Consider the following 22,213-nt stretch of genomic DNA (forward strand, 5'->3'; position numbering starts at 1 on the left):
AATTATTATTTTTGTTGACATATTCACTCATGTGTTAATTAGCTTTTCATGTTTCATAATTCATTTTGCACAATAAATCATAATGACATGGAATGTGCTATTTTACTTTCACATTGCAAATTAATTTTGTTAACTACAGCCACATTGTGAATTCTCTCTCTCTCAATTAACATTTGTTTGTCAGGATCTCATGGTGTTACTTAAAAATGGCTACCTTAGATTAGCACTATTTGAAATTGAGTGTTAGTATACTTTAAACAAATAGTCTGCAGTAGTTGCTTCTGACAACTGATGTATAATTTTACTCATTCCACATATCTGTAGGTTCTCCTTAATTATGGATTTAGGAAAAACAATGTGTAAATGAATGAGATTTGCAGAGAATGACAAAGTCTGTTGAATGGGTTGTTCATCATAAAGGAACCCATCATGACAGTTACCTTATTGGCACTGACAGTTTGGGCCAGACACTGGTAAGCCCCCTTAATGTTCACTCTGACTTACTTAAGGACTTCCACCATAATTATTGACAGTCACCCTACACAAATGAAAATTCTCATCACAACATGCACCCCCCCTCCCCCCCCCCCCCCCCACACACACACACACATTACTGCAGCTCACCTGAGAATCTACAGCAAAGCTGTTATTCATAAGAGCTACCCATGTGAGAAAGTTAAATGAGTAACTATCAACACTGCAACTAGACATAAAATGAGTACCAAATGGTAAACTGCAGACTTCCAAATATGATGGACACGTTTAACAGCTTACTCACCTCAACATTGAATGATGTTGAACATTTTATACATCTATGAGGTTTATCATCAATATGACACTTTATATGCCTCCGTAGCTGAGCCCATTTGGAGAATTCTTTACCACACGTCTCACAGATAAAAGGACCCTAAAAAGTAAAATAAAAAGTTACTCATATAAGATAGTAAAATAGAATATGACTGCTTGCTGAGAGGTAAAAGGAAATTGTGGAATTAATGGAACACTAAACGATTTAATTGCTTTTCAACTGGAGACAAGAGACAGTTAACAATAAGCAACAGAAGATTGGATTAAAATAAATAGTCCAAAATTTGATCACTTACTTGAATGACAGGAACATCAAAAATATCTACGAATAATCTCCCCCCCCCCCCCCCCTCCCAAAAAAAAAAGTCACACTAAACTTATTACTGTTGTAGGATAAAATTAACTTAAATAATACTTCTGCCACTATTTTAAAAAAGATGAATTTTTCTTTAGATTTTATCAACAATGAATTTGCACTGGATAAGTCAATTTTTTTTAATTTAGTAATGCATGCGTATAAAGTATTTTGAACAAATTTGAAATTACCTTCCTCATCGGTGGTTCAACATTTGGTTCCTTTGTCTTCTGGTTTTGTGCTGCTTGCACCAATTTCTGAGGATCAAAGGATTCAGCTGTTCCTGCCCCAGGATCAGAACTGGGCAGTTCAAATCTTACAGTTTTTTCACTGACTGCACTGTCTGCTATGTCACTTTCTTTTTGTGTTGTTTCAATAGGAAGACACACTGTTTGTCCAGTTTCATGAATATTTTCAAGGGCAATAGAAACTTCATTGTGATGTTCTTCATCACAAGGTATATCCACAGTTTCCTCTGGTACCTCAGCTGCTTCAATGACTATCTCAGCATCATTATCTGGGACTCCACCAAGAATTACTTGACTAGAAGTATCTGCTATTAGAGCAATCTGAAAATGGAAGTCCAAAGTTACACTGCAAGAAAGGAAAGTAAGTAGATGCAGAGCTGGACATATGCAACTGATTAACTGTTTAACAGTAGACATAAGAGATTCCACTAATTAATGCTCTTAAGTATGTTTTCACGTTTCTGAAGCTGAAACCACTGTTTTTATAGTTATGGAAAGTATAGTTTTGACAGAATGAAAATAATTTAGGGGTAAAAGAAACCACTTACTGATACTAGAAGTGTTGATCATCAGCAGGCACACACAAATGAATGAATATTTTGCTAGCTTTCAGCCAAGAGCTCTCGAGCTCTCTCTCTCTCTCTCTCTCTCTCTCTCTCTCTCACACACACACACACACACACACACACACACACACACACACACACACACGCAGTTACAATGTGCCGGCAGAACACACAGTGTTGGGACTGCAGTTTGGCAGGTGGACTGGGGTGAGAAGTTGTGTAGGATGGGGTGGCTAGAGGGATAGATGGAGGAGGAAGTGGGGGGAGGGTTTGGGAAGGGGTAGCTAGTCGCTAAGAGGGTGCGGTGTGCAGGATAGGAATGTCAGAGGGACAGGCAGTGAGTGCATGGGCAGCAGAGTCAGCGAGTTCAAAAGGCACAACTTGACGTGGCGGCATGGTTTAGGAGGGGTGACAGGATAAAAGAGGGGAAAACTGTTGGGTAGGGGTGCAGGTGCAGTGGGTTAGCAGAGACTGAGGCCAGGAGGATTACAGAAATGGAGGAGGCATTCCAAGGGGTAACTTCCATCTATGTAGCTTAGAAAAGCCAATGCTGGGGGAAAAGCCCACGTGGCACAAGTTCGGATGCAGCCATTGAACTCGTACATGATGTGCTCAGCAGAACGTTCCACCAATTGATGGCCTACTCTGCTTTTGGTCAGTTTGGTTGTGGTCACTTATTCTGGTGGACAACTAGCTGGTGGCCATGCCTACAAAAAATGCTATGCACAGATTACTACAGAATTGGCATATAATATTGCTGCTTACGCAGGTTGCCCTGCCTCGGATGGGTAGGATAAGCCTGTGACATGACTAGCGTAAAATATACTGTGTGGGTGAATTGGCCAGGTCTTGCACCTGGATCTTCTACAGGGATATGACTCCAGTTGGAAATGGTTGGCATAGGGAGATGCAGAGGGATGGACCAGGATATTGCGTTGGTTGGATGGGTGGGTGAGTGGCACAATACTATTTTTAGAGGCGTGAGAAGGATCACGAGTAGGATGCCCTCATTTCCAGGCATGATGATAGATAGTCGCAGACCTGATAAAGGAAACAATTAGTTGCTTCAGTCCAGGATGTTACTGGACAAGGAGGTGCTCCTTTGCATTACATGGTGGCAGGGTTAATGAAATGTGAGGGTATGGTGTGGGAAATTTGTGGACTAGGGTTGGGGAATAGTGATTGCCATGAAGGCTACTGTTAGAACTTCAGCATGCTGGGCAAGGAAATTCTCCTCACAGCAGAAACAACATCCACAGGTGGCCAGGCTGAATGGGAGCAATTTTTTGGTATGGAAGAGGTGACAGCTCTCAAAATGCAGGTACTATTAGATATTATTAGTGGGTTCGACTTTCTTTTTGGGTGGTGACTAAAACAACAGTGTCCTGTACGCAGCCAGGCTAAAATGACCTCCTCGCAATGTGAGGGCCAAGAAGAGGTCAACCACGCTATTGGGAGAGGTTTAATGTCCCAGAGTTTGTTCCCCTGGAGAGAGGACCACTGTGCACTCCAAAGTGATACTACGTGCCAACATACGTCAACACGGAGATTATCTTAGGGAAGAGAATGACTAGCAGGCTGGGGGAGAATGGCTGTAGCCTTTGCAGCAACATTAGCAGCCTCGTTCCTCGACATGCCAACATGAACAGGAACCCACAGGAACACCAAGTTGCCCCCCCTCCCCCTCAAAGTAGTTGAATGGAGGCATTCTTGGATCCATCGTACTAAAGGGTGGACTGAGTACAGTGCGCGCAGGTTCTGAAGAGCACTGAGAGAACATTAGGAGATGACGCAATTTGGAGGCCTGTGTTGCCGCATGTACATGGTGGGCTGATAGACGGCGTACAGCTCCACAGTAAAAATCAAGCACTGGTCAAGAAGTTGATACTGAAAAGGATCATCGCCAAGTACAAAGGCACACCTGGCACCATGGTTGGTCTTGGAACTGTTGGTGTAGATGAAGACACTGTCCCCACGCTGTGTGCAAAGTGCGAGAAACTCTAAGATACACCAGGCCAGGAGCAGTGTCCTTAGGAAGCAAAATGAATCCGAAATTAACACATGCCTTGGCACAAAGCCAGGGTGGTGAAGAGCTTGCACCCATGGGGAATGTGGCAGGGAGCTTAAAGCAAAGTTGTTGAAGCAGCATGAAAGCAAACTCCTGGAAGCAACAGAGAAGACGGGTGCAGCCCATACTGGCGGTCGAGGGAATCATCAAAAAAGGGAGCACAGGATGGGCCACTGGGCATAGAAGACAGACAGCTCTCGTAACAACTGAGGAGAATATCCTACAGGTATGCCTCAGCATAAACACTCTCAACAGGGCTGGTATATAAGGCACCAGTGGCGAACTGTACCCCTCAATGTTGGTGTTAAGAAGACATAAGATGGATGGATGTGCAGCTGAATATACAATCCAGTTTCGAACGGACAAGGGACAAGAATTTCATTGTGTCAGTGAATGGAAGAATGAATGGGTCGAGACATAGGGACAGGGAAAGAAACTCCTAGCATACGTCAGTGAAAAACCGAAAGCGTTTGATGCTCCATGAGTAAAGATGATCGAACATCGCTGAAGGTGCTACTCAAGTAGACAGGTTCATTGAAAGCTGCAATAGATTGCAAAGTCATCAACGAAGAGAGAGCCTTACACCTCGCCTGGGCTCGTCAACACCGACTTTGGACTGTTGATGACTGGAAACATGTTGCCTGGTTGGACGAATCTCGTTTCAAATTGTATCAAGTGGATGGACATGTACAGGTATGGAGACAATCTCATATACCCATGGACACTGCATGACAGCAGTGGACTGTTCAAGATGGTGGAGGCTCTGTAATAGTGTGGGGCACGTGCAGTTTGAGTGATATGGGACCCCTGATTTGTCTAGATACAGGTGACATGTATGGAAGCATCCTGTCTAATCACCTGCATCCATTTATGCCCATTGTGCATTCCGACAGACTTGGGCAATTCCAGGAGGGCAATGCGACACTCCACACATCCAGGACTACTACAGAGTGACTCCAGAGGCACTCTTGAGTTTAAACACTTCCGCTGGCCACCAAACTCCCAAAACTTGTACATCATTGAGTATACCTGGGATGCCTTGCAGAGTTCTGCTCAGAAGAGATTGCCACCCCCTCGTACTCTTTGGGATTTATGGACAGCCCTGCAGGATTCATAGTATCAGTTCCCTCAGGCACTACTTCCAACATTAGTCAAGTCCATACCACATCACATTGCGGCACTTCTGTGAGCTCGTGGGGCCCTGCACAATATTAAGCAGGTGTACCAGTTTCTTTGGTTCTTCAGTGTATTATGATGATCTCCATATGTAGGTCACCGTCGTCAAAATATTTTTGCAGTCTCACAAAAAAACTGGTGAATGAAATTTTGTCAAGATTCTGCTACACCGACAAACACCTCTGTTTTAATAATGTCCACCCCAAATCCTGTACCATGTCAGTGACACCCTCTCCCCTATTTCGCGATAATACAAAACGTGTTGTTGTTCTTCTGTTAATCCTATCTGGTAAGGATTCCAGACAGCAAAGCAGTAATCCAGAATAGGATGGACAAGTATAGTGTAGGCTGTCTCTCTTTTAGTAGATTTGTTGCATTTTGTGAGTGTTCTACCAACAAAACACTGTCTTTGGTTTCCCTCACTCCACAACGTTTTCTGTGTGTTCTTTAAAATTTGAGTTGTTTGTATTTGTAATTCCTAGGTATTTAGTTGAATTTACAGCCTGTAGATCTGACTAATTTATCGTGTAGCCAAAGTTTTAGGGATTCCTTTAAGCACCCATGAAGATGGCCTCACGTTTTTCATTATTTAGGGTCAACTGCCAATTTTTGCAACAAACATCTTTTCTAAATGGTTTTGCAATTTGTTTTGATCGTCGATGACTTTACTATACGGCAAATGACAGCAACATTTGAAAACAACTTGAGACAGCTGCTCAGATTGTCTCCTAAATCCATTAATAATACCAGAGAAGGAAAGTTGCTACGCACCATATAGTGGAGATGCTGAGTCACGATAGGCACAACAAAAAGATTCACACAATTATAGCTTTCGGCCAATAAGGTAATTTATATTGGCATTAATGATAGGGGCCTGTAATTTGGTGGATTACTCCAACTACCTTTTTGAATATTGGCGTGACCTCACAACTTTCAAGTCTTTGGGTACGGATCTTTCATTGAGCGATTGGTTGTGTGCGATTGTTGAGCATGAAGCTATTGCGTCAACATACTCAGAAAGGAACCTAATTAGTATACAGTCTGCAACAGAAGACTTGCTTTTATTAAGTGATTTAAGTTGCTTCATTACTCTGAGGACATTTACTTAAGTTGCTCATGTTGGCAGCTGCTCTCGATTTGAATTCTGGAATATTTACTTCATCTTCTTTGACGAAGGAATTTCAGAAGGCTACGTTAAGTAGAAGGCAAAGATAGGAGATGTTAAGTTGCAGACAGGCACAATCGAAACACACTTAAACTTTTTAGCTTTGCCAGTGCTGGTCCAAAGCCTGGATCAAAAAGGATGGAAAACAGAACCAATGGGTGTAAAAAATATTCAAACAGTTCAGATGAAATAGTTTCATGGAAAACTAGCAGACTGAGCATTTCAGATACTACAATATCTATTCTGTACATGACAAACACGCAGGATTCATTCTGCCAGTTAATAAAAACCATACATATTCTTCACTTTATAATGTGATGAAATTATTCCAAAACAACACAACCAATTGTATTTGAATACCACGACTTTTCTGACTGGGAAACTTGCCTAAGGGCATAAAGATTAAAATACATACTGAGTATTGTAAAAAGTAATCAAATAATTACATTTCCTCATTTTGGAGTATCTCTCCAAATGAAGAAGAACACTGGAAACAAATTGACTTTGTGTTTCAGTTGATGCTATCTCTCTTTTGCACATGATTTTAATACATAGCATAATTAGTGCCAGTAAAACAGAAACTGTATATTTTAAGCTGATTATGATTTGTTAAAATTATTACCATGTAACATAGAGAATTATGTTTAGGTTGCATGAGTTTTAGTCATGAAAGTTGCCTATGGATACCAAAAAGGACTAAAAGTACATACAACATATTGTAAAAAGTATGTCAGATGCTTATAGATTCAGAGCTTGAAGTGCTTTCCAGATGAAGTAGTATGCTGGAAAGAGATGGATCTGATTCTTCGTATGAATATTTAAAGTGGTAAATGAGTGTTGCTATTTGGGGAGCAAAATAACTGACGGTGGTCCAAGTAGAGATGATATAACATGTAGACCGGCTGTCGCAAGGAAAGCATTTCTGAAGAAGAGAAATTTGGTAACATCCAGTATAGATTTAAGTGTCAGGAAGTCTTTTCTGGAAGTATTTGTATGGACTGTAGCCATGAATGGAAGTGAAACATTGATGATACACGGTATAGCAAGAAGAGAAATGTGCTACAGAAGAATGTTAAGTATTAGATGGGTAGATCATGTAACTAATGAGGAGGCACTGAATAGGACAGGGGAGAAGAGGAATTTGTGGCACAACTTGACTAGGAGAAAGGATCAGTTGGTAGGATACGTTCTGAGGCATCAAGGGATCACCAATTTAGTGTTGGAGTGAAGCATGGAGGGTAAAAACGATAGAGGCCGACCAAGAGATGAATGTTGTTGTTGTTGTGGTCTTCAGTCCTGAGACTGGTTTGATGCAGCTCTCCATGCTACTCTATCCTGTGCAAGCTTTTTCATCTCCCAGTACCTACTGCAACCTACATCCTTCTGAATCTGCTTAGTGTATTCATCTCTTGGTCTCCCTCTACGATTTTTACCCTCCACGCTGCCCTCCAATACTAAATTGGTGATCCCTTGATGCCTCAGAACATGTCCTACCAACCGATCCCTTCTTCTGGTCAAGTTGTGCCACAAACTTCTCTTCTCCCCACTCCTATTCAATACTTCACATTAGTTATGTGATCTACCCATCTAATCGTCAGCATTCTTTTGTAGCACCACATTTCGAAAGCTTCTATTCTCTTCTTGTCCAAACTATTTATCGTCCATGTTTCACTTCCATACATGGCTACACACCATACGAATACTTTCAGAAATGACTTCCTGACACTTAAATCAATACTGGATGTTAACAAATTTCTCTTCTTCAGAAACGCTTTCCTTGCCATTGCCAGCCTACATTTTATATCCTCTCTACTTCGACCATCATCAGTTATTTTGCTCCTCAAATAGCAAATCTCCTTTACTACTTTAAGTGCCTCATTTCCTAATCTAATTCCCTCAGCATTACCCGACTTAATTAGACTACATTCCATTATCCTTGTTTTGCTTTTGTTGATGTTCATCTTATATCCTCCTTTCAAGACACTGTCCATTCCATTCAACTGCTCTTCCAAGTCCTTTGCTGTCTCTGACAGAATTACAATGTCATCGGCGAACCTCAAAGTTGTTATTTCTTCTCCATGAATTTTAATATCTACTCCGAATTTTTCTTTTGTTTCCTTTACTGCTTTCTCAATATTCAGATTGAATAACATCGGGGAGAGGCTACAACCTTCTCTTACTCCCTTCCCAACCACTGCTTCCCTTTCATGTCCCTCGACTCTCATAACTGCCATCTGGTTTCTGTACAAATTGTAAATAGCCTTTCGCTCCCTGTATTTTACCCCTGCCACCTTTAGAATTTGAAAGAGAGTATTCCAGTCAACATTGTCAAAAGCTTTCTCTAAGTCTACAAATGCTAGAAACGTAGGTTTGCCTTTCCTTAATCTTTCTTCTAAGATAAGTCGTAAGGTCAGTATTGCCTCACGTGTTCCAGTGTTTCTACGGAATCCAAACTGATCTTCCCCAAGGTTGGCTTCTACTAGTTTTTCCATTCGTCTGTAAAGAATTCGTGTTAGTATTTTGCAGCTGTGACTTATTAAACTGATAGTTCGGTAATTTTCACATCTGTCAACACCTGCTTTCTTTGGGATTGGAATTATTATATTCTTCTTGAAGTCTGAGGGTATTTCGCCTGTCTCATACATCTTGCTCACCAGATGGTAGAGTTTTGTCAGGACTGGCTCTCCCAAGGCCGTCAGTAGTTCCAATGGAATGTTGTCTACTCCGGGGGCCTTGTTTCGACTCAGGTCTTTCAGTGCTCTGTCAAACTCTTCACGCAGTATCATATCTCCCATTTCTTCTTCATCTACATCCTCTTCCATTTCCATAATATTGTCCTCAAGTACATCGCCCTTGTATAGACCCTCTACATACTCCTTCCACCTTTCTGCTTTCCCTTCTTTGCTTAGAACTAAGAGATGAATACACTAAGGAAATTCAGAAGAATGAAGTTTGCTGTAGTTATTCGGAGATGAAGAGGCTTGCACAAGATAGAGTAGCATGGAGAGCTGCACCAAACCAGTCTCCGGACTGAAGGCCACAAAAACAACAACAATGAATATCTACTCCCTCCATGAAGCAAACACACCACATACATAGCTTTAGTTAGTAAATAATTATGCAGACTCATTGCATTAAAATGTGACGTAATTATTTTGACATAAAGGAAAGATTTTGTATTTGAAAACATTGATTTCTGGCACTGAAGTCTGCCTGAGAATAATTAAATTTATTTATGTAATCAAAAAGTGTCCATGCTAGTGGACTTGTGGTAGCGTTCTCGTTCCTGAGCACGAGGTCCCGGGTTCGATTCCCGGGGGTCACAGATATTCACCCGCCTCAAGGTAACTGAGTGTGTTGTGTCATCATCATCATCATCATCATCATCATCATCATCATCATCATCATCATCCATCCCCATTATGGTCAGCGGAAGGCAACGGCAAACCACTGCCATTAGGACCTTGCTAGAACGGCGGTGCGGGTCTCCTGCATCATTCCCCTATGCTCTGTCAAGAAGCATGGGACTTCATCATTATCAATCAAAATGTATTCAGTTACATCAAGAGTGTCTTCTGGCAAACACTTCATTTCCTTTTGAAATGTACATAAATAACTTGTTATGATAGCAAGCACCTTGAGTACAAATGAATGGGAGAGAGTGGCTGTAGGCATTTTACAAAGTGTACCTTGTAAGCTATGTTCGAAATATTCAGCACAGGTCCAGAAAGCCAGAGTAGGTAATTGAGTAGGCAGGAAGCAGTTCCATAGGAAGGGTTCAGATGCAGGTAGTCAGCTTTGGTGGTAATGACACAGTACTCGGCATCGCATGTGGTCAGTGTTTCTATGTAAGTGACAAGCTTAACCTCTTTGTTGTAGGGTCAGTATTGCCTCGCATGCTCCTACATTACCCCATAACCCCAGTTAAATTTCCTGAGCTCAGCTCCTACCGGTTTTTCCATCCTTCTGTAAATAATTCATAGCAGTATATTGCAAGCAATATTTATTAAAATGATTGTTTGGTAATATTTACATCTGTCAGCATCAGCCTTCTTTGGCTCCGGATTTATCACATTCTTCCTGAAGTATGAATATTTTGCCTGTCTCTTGTCTCTAGCCCATCACATGGAATAGTTTTGTCATCGCTGTCTCTCCCAGGAATCTCTGTAATTCTAAGTGAATGCCTGCTACTCCAGACATCTTGCTTTGATTTCAGTCTTTCAGTGCCCTGGCCAATTCTTCTTGCAGAATAATATTTCCCAACTAATCGTCACCTACTTCTCCACTTTCCATAGTGCTGCCTTCTAGTCAATTTCCCATGTGTCGTTCTTCCGTACATTCCTTACACCTTTTCTTTCTTGGCTGACTTGCTATCTTAACTCTTGGTATTCATGCTCTGCTTCTCCTTTTTCCTAAGGTTTCTCTAATCCTCCAATAGCCAGCATCTATGCTTCAGTCAGGCATCCTTCGACATCCTTGCACTTGTTTTCTAGTCATTCCTGCTTGACCATTTAATACTTTCTGTCAATCTCATTCTTAGCCGTTTGTATTCCCTTTCATCTACTTCATTTATATGTTTTCACCTTTTGTCAAACATCTGCTGTGCTGTGTTACTCAATGATTTCTACTAGGTCTTATCTTATTAGCTATTTATCCTCTGCTGCCTTCAATGTATAATCTCTCAAGGCTATCCATACATCTCCAACTGTATTCCTCTCTCCTGTTTCTGACAACTGTTGCCTAATGGTTCCTCTGAAACTCTCAAAAACTTATGGTTCTTTCAATTTATCTATCTACCCATCTCTTTAATTTCCCACCTTTACTTTTTGCAATTTCTTCAATTTTAATCTGCATTTCATAACATATAAATTATGATCAGGGTCCACATCTGCCCCTGGAAATGCCTTACATTTTAAAATCTGGTTTTGAAATCTCTGAAACCTTTCAGTGTCTCCAGGTCTCTTCCACGTATGCAACCTTCTTACCCGATTCTTAAACCAAGTGTTTACAATGATTAATTTAGTCTCAGACCAAAATTCTGCTAGGCAGCTTCCTCTTTCATTAATTTCCCCCAGTCCATGTGTGCCTAACATTTTCCCTTTTCTTTTTCCTACTATCAAACCCCAATCCCCCATCACAATTTTTCCATCTCCCTTAACTATCTGAATAATTTATCTTATGCCAGCAAACATTCATTCATCTCTTCATTATTTGCAGTGCTAGCCGACATATAAACTTCAACTATTGTAATGGATGTTGGCTTGGTGCCTAGCTTGGCTATGGTAAAGTGTTCACCATAGTGGTGATAGAAGCTTACCCACAGACCTATTTTCTGAACATTCTCCTGTATCACCCTATTCGATTTTGTATTTATAACCCTGTACTCACCTGACCAGAAGTCCTGTTCCTCTTGCCACCAAACTTCACTAATTCCCACTTATCTACCTTCAGCCTATCAATTTCCCTTTTTAAATGCTTCTGTCTGCCTATGATCCACATAATACCAGTTTTGTTTTTTTGACGACTGCATCCTCCTCTGTAGGTCATGCTGGGAGATTCAAATGGGGGAACATTTTACGTATGAAATATTTTACCCTGAAAGATGCCATCATCACTAAATCACACAGAACAGCTGCAAGCCCTTGGGGACAATAAAGCATGTAGTTTTCCTTTGCTTTCAGGCATTTGCAGTCCCAACACAGCAAAGCCTTGTTGAATAATGTTACAAGGCCAGATCAGTCAATCATCCAGAATGTTCCTGCGACTACTGAAAACTCTACTGTCTCTCTTCAGAAACCACAGATTTGTCTGGCCTATCCAGAGAGATACCTCAGTTGTAATTGCACCTATTTTAAAGAGAGCTTTTCCTTCAATAGTTTCTGATCATTGTGTGTCCTTTTCAGTACTCACCAGCAGATCAGTGTTCCTTCATAGCTGCACATCTATAATACCTAACCTACAGCATATATTCTTCACTCTACTAAATAAAAGAGTAAAGAATTTGGGTCTTGGTAAGCAGATATTTTGGATCTCATATTTAATTTTACTTTCCGTTTGTGGACAGATTTTACTGTTTCCCAATGCATGAGGGTTAAAAGCTCTGTGATCTATTTTTCCCATACGGTGTTTCTGCAGTCATAAGCATCATGTTAGTTCATATAATGAACAAAGTATACTGAATGTCTGTGATGTCATTTTCATGTACTGGCTTTTTTTTTGTCATCAGTCTTCTGGCTGCTTTGGTGCGTCCCACCACGAATTCCTCTCCTGCGCTAAACTCTTCATCTCAGAGAAGCACTTGCAACCCACGTCTTCAATTATTTGCTGGATGTATTCCAATCTCTGTCTTCCTCTACAGCTTTTACCCTCTACAGCTCCCTCTAGTACCATGGAAGTCATTCCCTCATGCCTTAACAGATGTTCTATTATCCTGTCCCTTCTCCTTATCAGCGTTTTCCACTTATTCCTCTCCTCTCCGATTCTGTGCAGAACCTCCGCATTCCTAATTTTCAACATTTGTCTGTAGCACCACATCTCAAATGCTTTGGCTCTCTTCTGTTCCGGTTCCGCCACAGGCCATGTTTCACTACCACACAATGCTGTACTCCACATGTACACTCTCAGAAATTTCTTCCTCAAATTAAGGCGGATATTTGGTATTAGTAGACTTCTCTTGGCCAGGAACGCCCTTTTTGCCATCACTAGTATGCTTTTGATGTCCTCTTTGCTCTGTCCGTCACTGGTTATTTTACTGCCTAGGTAGCAGAATTCCTCAACTTCATCTATTTCGCGACCATCAATTCTGATGTTAAGTTTCTCACTGTTCTCATTTCTACTACTTCTCATTACCTTCATCTTTCTTCAATTTACTCTCAATCCATTTGAATTTTAATTCCACTCCTGACCCTTCTTTTATTTTCATAATTGCTTCCTCGATGTACAGAATGAACAGCAGGAGCGAAAGGTTACATCCCTGTCTTACCCCCTTTTTAATACAAGCACTTCGTTGTTGGTCACCACTCTTATTATTCCCTCTTGGCTGTTGTACATATTGTATATGACCCGTCTTTCCCTATAGCTTACCCCTACTTTTCTCAGAATTTTGAACATCTTGCACCATTTTACACTGTCGAACACTTTTTCCAGGTTGACAACTCCTATGAACATGTCTTGATTTTTCATTAGTCTTGCTTCCATTATTAACCGCAACATCAGAATTGCCTTTAACTTGGATGCATGAGCTGTTAAGCTGATTGTGCAGTAATTCTCACACTTGTCAGCTCTTGCCATCTTCGGAATTGTGTAGATGATGCTTGTCCGAAAGTCAGATGGTGTGTCGCCAGACTAATACACTCTGCACATCAAGATTAATATTTGTTTTGTTGCCAGTCCCCCCAATGAATTTGGAAATTCTGATGGAATGTTATCTATCTCTTCTGCCTTATTTGATCTTAAGTCTTCCAAAGCTCTTTTAAATCTCTCTTCTAAATCAACTCCCGTTTCTTCTTCTATCACATCGGACAAATCTTCCCCTCATACAGGCTTTCAATATATTCTTTCCATCTATCTGCTCTCTCCTCTGCATTTAACAGTGGAATTCCCGTTGCACCCTTGATGTTACCACACTTGCTTTGTGGTTTTGAATTTCCTGTATGCAGAGTCTGTCCTTCTGACAATCAGTTCTTTTTTATGTCTTCACATTTCTCCTGGAGCCGTTTGTCTTAGCTTCCGTGCACTTCCTATTTATTTCATTCCTCAGCGACTTGTAACCCTCTATTCCCGAGTTTCCTGGAACATTTTTGTACTTCCTCCTTTCATCAATCAGTTGAAGTATTTCTTCTGTTACCCATGTTTCCTTCACAGTTACCCTCTTTGTACCTATGTTTCCCTTCCCAACTTCTGTGATGTCCCTTTTTAGAGATGTCCATTCCTCTTCAACTGTACTGCCTACTGAGCTTTTCCTTATAGCCTTCGAGAACTTCAACCATGTCTTGTCATTCCTTAGTACTTCTGTACCCCACTTCTTTATGTACTGATTCTTCATGCTACCATATTGTGATCTGAGCCTAGGTCTGCTCCCAGGTATGCCTTATAATCCAGTGTCTGATCTCGGAATCTCTGTCTGACCATGATGTAATCTAACTGAAATTTTCCCATATCACCCAGCCTTTTCCTAGTGAACCTCCTCCTTTTGTGATTCTTGAACAGGATATTTGCTATTACTAGCTGCAACTTGTTGCAGAACTCAATTAGTCTTTTTCCTCTCTCATTCCTATTCCAAAGCCCATACTCTCCACAACCTTTTCTTTCACTCCTTCCCCTACAACTGCATTCCAGTCTCCCATGACTATTAGATTTTCATATCCCTTTACATGCTGTATTACCCTTTCAACATCCTCATACACTTTCTCTCTCTCTCTTCATCTTCAGCCTTTGATGTCGGCATGTATCCCTGAACTCTCGTTGTCAGTGTTGATTTGCTGTTGATTTTGATAAGAACAATCCTATCACTGAACTGTCACAGTAACACACTCACTGCCCTACCTCCCTATTCAAAACAAATCCTACTCCCATTATACCATTTTCTGCTGCTGCTGATATTATCCTATACTAATATGACTAGAAATCCTTGTCTTCTTTCCACATTACTTCACTGACCCCTACTATATCTAGGTTGGGCCCCTGCATTTCCCTTTTCAGATTTTCTAGTTTTCTACCATGTTCAAGCTTCCGACATTCCATGACCTGACTCTTAGAACATTATCAAAATGTTCAAATGTGTGTGAAATCTTATGGGACTTAACTGCTAAGGTCATCAGTCCCTAAGCTTACACACTACCTAACCTAAATTATCCTAAAGACAAACACACACACCCATGCCCGAGGGAGGACTCGAACATCCGCCAGGACCAGCCGCACAGTCCATGACTGCAGCGCCTTAGACCGCTTGGCTAATCCCGCGCAGGAGAACGTTATCCTTCCATTGATTATTCAATCTTTTCCTCATGGTAACCTCCCCCTTGGGGGGGACTATTCCGGAATCTTTCTCCAATGGAGAGATCATCATGACAGTTCTTCAATTACAGGCCACATGTCCTGTGGGTGCACATTACGTGTCTTTAATGCAGTGGTTTCCATTGCCTTCTGCATTCTTATGCCATTGATCATTGGTGATTCTTCCATCTTCAGGGCAGTTTCCCACCACTAGGGCAAGAGAGTGCTCTGAACCTCTGTCCACTCCTCCGCCCTCTTTGACAAGGCTATTGGCAGAATGAGGGGTGACTTCTTATGCCGGAGTCTTTGGCTGGCAATGCTGATTATTAATCAAAATTTAAGCAGTGGCGGGATTCAAACCTGTGACGGAAGACATTTTGATTATGAATCAAAGATGTTACCCCTTTTTTTCCACTTTCTTTTTATTTTGTTCGGCGTTGTTCGTTGCGTCTGGTCTGGGCGAATGTCACATGACATCAAGTTAACTCATCAAAGGAGTCAAAGGGTTAATGCTTAACATGAGATGTTTACTGTTTTTGATAGTGAGATATGTTTTCCTTACGGTGGTGGGAGCACTGAAAATGTTGTGTCTTTTGTGATACTGTAGACCATTTTAAGAGGTTTGTATTTCACTGAATAATATGCAAGATTAAAAACCTTCTGAACTTTTGAGATACAGACTGTGCAGAGACAACAAATAAGCCCCCACAACCCCAAACAAACAGATCCAAACAAACCATTCTTCGTGCCTCCCTGCCTCTCATCGGCAGCTGCTAGGCTTGTGGCTAGAAGTGGTGGCAGCACTGACTGCAAGCTGAAGGGAGTAGTAGGAAGGGGAGAAGCAGTAGGCTAGTAATGAAGGAACAGGGAAGCAGTGCACTTACTCAGCTGCACCCAGCCAGTGATGATGCACGACACCCCATTAAACAAAACATTTCATCTACTGACACAAAAAAAGATTTTTTCCATTTTTTTTTTTCTAATTTCCGTAATTCCCGACATATTTGGACATTCTCTTATTTCCGGAACCTGTGGCAACCCTCACATTAATAAAACTATCCCCAAGAAGTTGAGCAGAACAAGATACTTCTTCACAGAAAACTATGGAAGTAGTGCATCCACATTTTGAGATTCACTTTCTTGTTGACAAGAAAATGATATTTTTGACTTTTGATGAAGTGTCGAGATATGGGACAACATTAATTTCAAGATTGTGAGTGCTGATGATCTAAGAATAATACAGCAACAAAGGTCTAAAAATATTTACAGATAAGCAACCTCTTAAATTCTTTTATACTGCAGGAGAGAAAGTATTATAAGTAAATATAATTACACCATAAATGTGAAACACCATATATGCTAACTGATATACAGTGCATCCATTCCCAATTCCAATGAATTAAATTCAGTAAATTTTAGGTAGCCTACAGACAAAGCTCAGTAGGCCTACATTAGAAGTTATGACAGCTGTACTACAGTAAATAAGAGCGGAGACTCATAGTTTCGCATCTGCATAATAATTAAGAATTTTATTAGAACTAAAGCAGAAACTTGGCATACAGTTCAATATTGAGCAGTTTTTACCTGACTAGCATCGAGAAAAACAGCATTACTAGGAATTGTTTTCAGCAACAAATTCTGCTGAGAAGCAACATCCTGAATCAAATGAAATGGAACTGTTATATATGTTGTTCCCTCTTCTGCGGAGATGATCTCTGCAAATGAAAAATACATTAGCAGTTAATATTAAACTCTGTCTTGAGAGAGAGGAAGAAAACAAAGAAACAGCAGACAGGCAGACAGACAGAGATTATCATCTTTCATTATGCATCCCTGAATTTTCCAACTCTCTCTCTCTCTCTCTCTCTCTCTCTCTCTCTCTCTCTCTCTCTCTCGTGTGTGTGTGTGTGTGTGTGTGTGTGTGTGTGTGTGTGTGTGTGTGTGTGTGTGTGCGCTTTAACCTCCTTCACTGCTGTTATCATTTAGGTCAATTACAGGAGCAATTTTCCTGTAGTCAGTGACAATTTCTGAGAGAAAAAAAGAGCAATGAGGATATTACATAGATGGGGATCTTGCAAATGCCTCCACAAGAACATTTTAGTTGTTAGACATGCATATCCTTAGTTCTCTGGACATACAACAGAATAAAAGAAAACAATATATTTTTCCCCAAAGTTTTGCCTTTTCTGCGAATTAATTAATCAAGGTACTAATCTGGATCCTTTCCATGTGTAAACATAGAATAGGAAGCAATTAAGGCAAATAATGTAAGTGACATGATTAATAAGAGTTGGTAAATCAGGTTAGTAAAGCAAATCAACTTAACTGGACCACTATGCTAATGTACATTTTGAGTCACTCCCAATGAATGAGTCACAATTAGTATCTACGGGAAGTACTATGATGAATGATTACAGCTCAATTGATTACTACTTACAATTAATACCTTGTCCTTTAAAACGCATGTCATTAATTATCCTTACGTTTTCTCAACTAACTTTCTTGATACTTGACTTCTATACTTTGAAACTTGACAATTTTCTTTCATGGACTGTACAAAATTAAGCTTAATCTTCTTTATATTAGTTCTAATTGTAAAAAAATTATTTTCATGCTTTCGGTGATTAATACTTTCAGTTCACGAATAGATATTTCTCAGAGACTTGTGTACAAGCAATGGATGTTAGAGAGGTTGTAATGAGAAACTCCAACAATACCTAAATAGGTCGATCAAGTGACATAAAACTGAATATTTTTAAATTTTTATGCAGGTATTAAATAAATCACTGACAAGAAGATCAACATAAGCTCCTGTGGCTTGATCTTGCAAAACAATGTTAATATGAAAATCCACAGATATATGTTTTTGTGTAGCTTGTGCAATAAAAATGTGGCTGCTAAATGTAAACAATCTCAAAACACAAAAAAGGTTCCCTCTTTTGCATCCACAGAGGAAGAGAAGTATATAATTGGAACTCAAATAAGTGGTGTGCATGTGGATAGCAAGTACATGATACACTAAGGTATTGGGGAAGAGTAAGATACAATCCTTGAGAAATAATATAGGTGGTATAATATGTAATTACATGTGGATCAAGGCAAATAATACAATAGTTCTAGGAATGCTCTGCTTTGAAGTACCAGACTGAGTTGGTCTGTTAACATCCAAAAAGCAGAAACTTCTAATTGCAACACAGAATTCTACAATAACACGTTATTTGTGCTCCACAACGCCGGACGGGTGTATTTGGTAATAATCAAAATAATGACAACTGTGTCCCAATGCATTCGACTATAATTGTTTATTTTCCCTTCTTTTAAAACACTGAATTTTAGAGAAAAACAATAGACTCCTTACTCAGTACGAAAGACATCAAAACTATTAGAACAAATGGTGCTCGTTGTGTTCAGAATTATGAAACGTGTCCTCATAACGAAGTTTAAACATTAGTACATATAACTATTAGGCTGTTTTACATTGTAAACATAACCTCTTCATTAGTAGGATTACTCACCTCCCTGTGCCATCACTGCACCACAATCAGTTGAAAATACTAGCTCACTAGATTCGAAGCCGTTATTATTATGACAGCTGATTGACGTTTTAATCTGCCCGGTGGCTGCTCCATCCATTTTGTCTTTAGTTTTTTCGTCATACAGGTGACTGACTGAATGCCAGTGTAATCAGTGTTTACTACAAATAAAACAGTATGTTACATACACAATCCTGAACATTTGCGAGTATCGTGCATTTAGTACGGACATAAACATAACACAAATACAAGCCAAACTCTCGAAAAACTAATAAAAATAATAGAATTACATGTGATTAACGGGTTCATCTGCTCGAATATTGATGACACCCCATGTTTGCCACGTTTAAGAATCATTTTTAACCACGAAACCAGAAATGTCAAAGTAGCAATTGTTAATGAATGAAAACCTATTCAATTCCAGCCGCCAAACGCTAGGCGTATACTTCGAGTTACTGTGTTCATGAGGGCCTATTTTACAGTATCATTCCGCCCAAAGAAAAATTACATGTTCCTGAAGTAGCTTCAAATTCGTATCATTAGATTACCAACCAGTCTGTTAATTGATGAGTTTGCTGAACAGGCATCACATAAAATATTCTGTTTATGATTTAAATTTCCTTGAAAACATTAAGTTTCAGATATTTTTATTCACTCAACCCGTAAATATGGCGGAAGAGGAACTGCGACGACAGACCCATAATGCTGTGGGAAGTTGTCCAAGTAGTTATCCAATTCATCAATAGATGTCACTATAAATTATTGCTTTCGCGCCAATGTGTCGTGGATATTACTGTTTCTGGAATTGTTGTTTTTCACTGTGTCATCCTCAACGCTTAAGTTCTAAAAGGATAATTATTGTTAAGTCAGGTGATACATGTGATCAGAGGTACCAGTTCCACATGAGACAAGTGATGGAGGTTAGGTACTGAATTATTCAGAGTTCTTGCATTTTCATCAAAACAGATTAAAACTTTCACAGGGGGAACAGATCTGCGTTGTACGGTGATTTGTTACGGAAAACGACATGAATATGTGTCGAATGAAATTTGTAATGAAGACCCTTGTTCCATTCCCTTCTATGCGGACGGTAATGGCACCGGGAACAACATAAGATTTGATCAGGAGGCACAGAAGCAAACGCGTTACTGTCATTGTGCGCATGACGTCAGAGAGGAACGCTTTGCGCTTTCATTTGTATGTTGGTGGCTGTGGGATTTCGTGAGTGTTGTTATTTTCGCTTAGTTATGTTTGTGTAGTGGGTGATTTGCAAATGAAGTTTTGTATGTGTGCGAGCAATGTCAGATTGTGCTGTTTTTGGGTGTAATTCTCGAAATCATAACACTAAACGGATTGAAGCAGTGCTCCAAGTTTACTCTCGCGATGCAGGTCTGCAAGTGGAAAAGGCAATGAGAATGTTGCAAATACTAGTACATGCTCTCGTCATCTCAAACAAACTGGTTATGTTAGAGGCTTGCGTTCGGGCCCGCTAAATTAACCGCGATGAGGAGTTCTTAAGAGAGATGCATTTCCATCGTGTAATTTGCCTTGTAGTAGCAGCACCAGTGTTGGCACACCACATGTGACAGAATATGAGATATCGATACAAAAGGCACAGAGGCTTTAGAAAATCATTCAGCGCGGAAGAAGAGTGCTGATAAATATGCATTTACGGATAAAGTTGTTTGTAGTAATGATTCAGAATAAGCTATATAACAGAATTCCCTAGCGGCATTAGAAAGGAGAAACGCGTACCTGAAAAAACATGCCGTGAAATTGCGAGCACGTAATAAAGATCTTCGAAGTCGGTATTGTCATCAACAAAACTACGTCTGCACGATGAAGAAAGTAATAAAATTTTGCTTGTGTCTCCTTAAATTAATTGCTACCGGATATTGGGCAAAATAATTTCATTCAATCAAATCAGAAGTTTGTTACAGCGATCAAAATGGGTTCAGTGGTAAAGAGGTAACGTGCAAGTCAATTACTTTACGCCTCGTTTAGAAGGAAAAATTCGGGTACCTCTACATGCAGTGTCAACTTTGCATTTTTGGATTAAAAGCACCTTCAGTTGACACCCAGATATTTTTAAGTTTGTTTTTAGTTAGATTAGTTAATCTAAATGCTTTCTAAAAAGAAGGCACTTGTGTAATTCATTGAGTGAAAACGGTAGTGTCCGCTTAGTAGTTGAAGCTCTTTTAAACTCGTGGTGAATACAAAATGAAAATGAGCATCTTGTTTACTCGTTAAAAGTTTCTCAAAGCCAAATTAAGAATTGCATGGTTAGTTTGAACATTCACTTTGACATAAAACTGCAAAAACAGAGTATGGTTATCATTTGTTGCTTGGATGCTTGAATAATAATAATAAAGAAACAGCAATGTCTATTTAAAAACCGAACAAATTACAGAGTGTAGCAGTAACAGTCTAGCAATAGCAGAACAGCAATTTAAATCTACTTATTTCAGCAGTAACTAAAGTACAAATACATTAAACAAATATGCAAAACATATATTGCAGCACTGTTCCAGGGGCAGATGCTGTACCTCACAGTCAGCCAGTAGAGACACAGAATGCTTACTGTGCAGCCTTATTTTTTCTATGAACCTTGAATTTGTTGAAAAATATCGTAGAATATGAAGTAAGTGTAGAGGGTTATGGCACATCTGAATACGACGGATTCAGAAATTGATGTGACCCTTGTAGCTATTATATGTATTCGTTTTGTTACAAAACGGCTTAACATCCCTTTAGTATGGAGGAATAATTACTCCCTCCCAAGTTTCCAGTTTCCATTCTGTTTCTTGAAATGAAAAGTGGAGGAGGAGGAGGTTAGTATTTAATGTCTTGTCAGCAACGAGATCATTAGAGGCAGAGCTCAAGCTTGGATGAGGTAGGAATTGAGAAGGAAAGCAGCTATGCCTTTTTGAAGGAACCATCCTGGCATTTGCCCTAAGTGATTCAGAGAAATCATGGAAAATCTAAATCTGGGTGACCAGATGTAAGTGAAATGAGAAATAAGAATGTAATTAGCCTGAAAGACTCAGACTCATAAATTTGTTGGTAAACATTAATGCTCTGACAATTTATATGTGAGCCACTAACCACATAAATGAGAACTCTATGATGTGACAGTAGAACCAAAATTAAAAGGTGGTAGGATGGCGCATAGGGCAGCATAGTGTCTCTGCTAATAAATGTCTAAAGTAGCTTTGCAGTTACCTGGGACTTAACCCAGCTGACTGTCCAGAAGTGATTCATGACTGAAATACTAAATGTTACCAAACTTCATGATTTTAAA

General features: G+C 39.9%; 1 protein-coding gene across 2 annotated transcripts in view; it reads right to left on the reverse strand.

Moving 5' to 3' along the window:
- Positions 1-19,596, reverse strand: part of LOC126467166 (zinc finger protein 236-like) — a 234,085-nt gene extending 214,489 nt beyond the window's left edge. Inside the window, exons 1-5 of one of the 2 annotated variants that reach the window (XM_050096441.1) lie at positions 19,465-19,596; positions 18,895-19,073; positions 16,964-17,094; positions 1,354-1,731; positions 779-907 (exon numbers count right to left, since the gene is read on the reverse strand). In XM_050096441.1, the coding sequence (XP_049952398.1) occupies positions 779-907; positions 1,354-1,731; positions 16,964-17,094; positions 18,895-19,012 (756 nt within the window). In that variant the 5' untranslated portion in view covers positions 19,013-19,073; positions 19,465-19,596. Of the gene's footprint in view, positions 1-778; positions 908-1,353; positions 1,732-16,963; positions 17,095-18,894; positions 19,074-19,202; positions 19,347-19,464 lie in introns of those variants that run through there. The other variant, XM_050096442.1, reaches the window with a different exon arrangement.
- Between the last annotated feature and the right edge of the window lie 2,617 nt (positions 19,597-22,213).

The sequence above is a fragment of the Schistocerca serialis genome, chromosome 1, assembly GCF_023864345.2.
Source record: "Schistocerca serialis cubense isolate TAMUIC-IGC-003099 chromosome 1, iqSchSeri2.2, whole genome shotgun sequence".
Lineage (NCBI taxonomy): Eukaryota > Metazoa > Arthropoda > Insecta > Orthoptera > Acrididae > Schistocerca > Schistocerca serialis.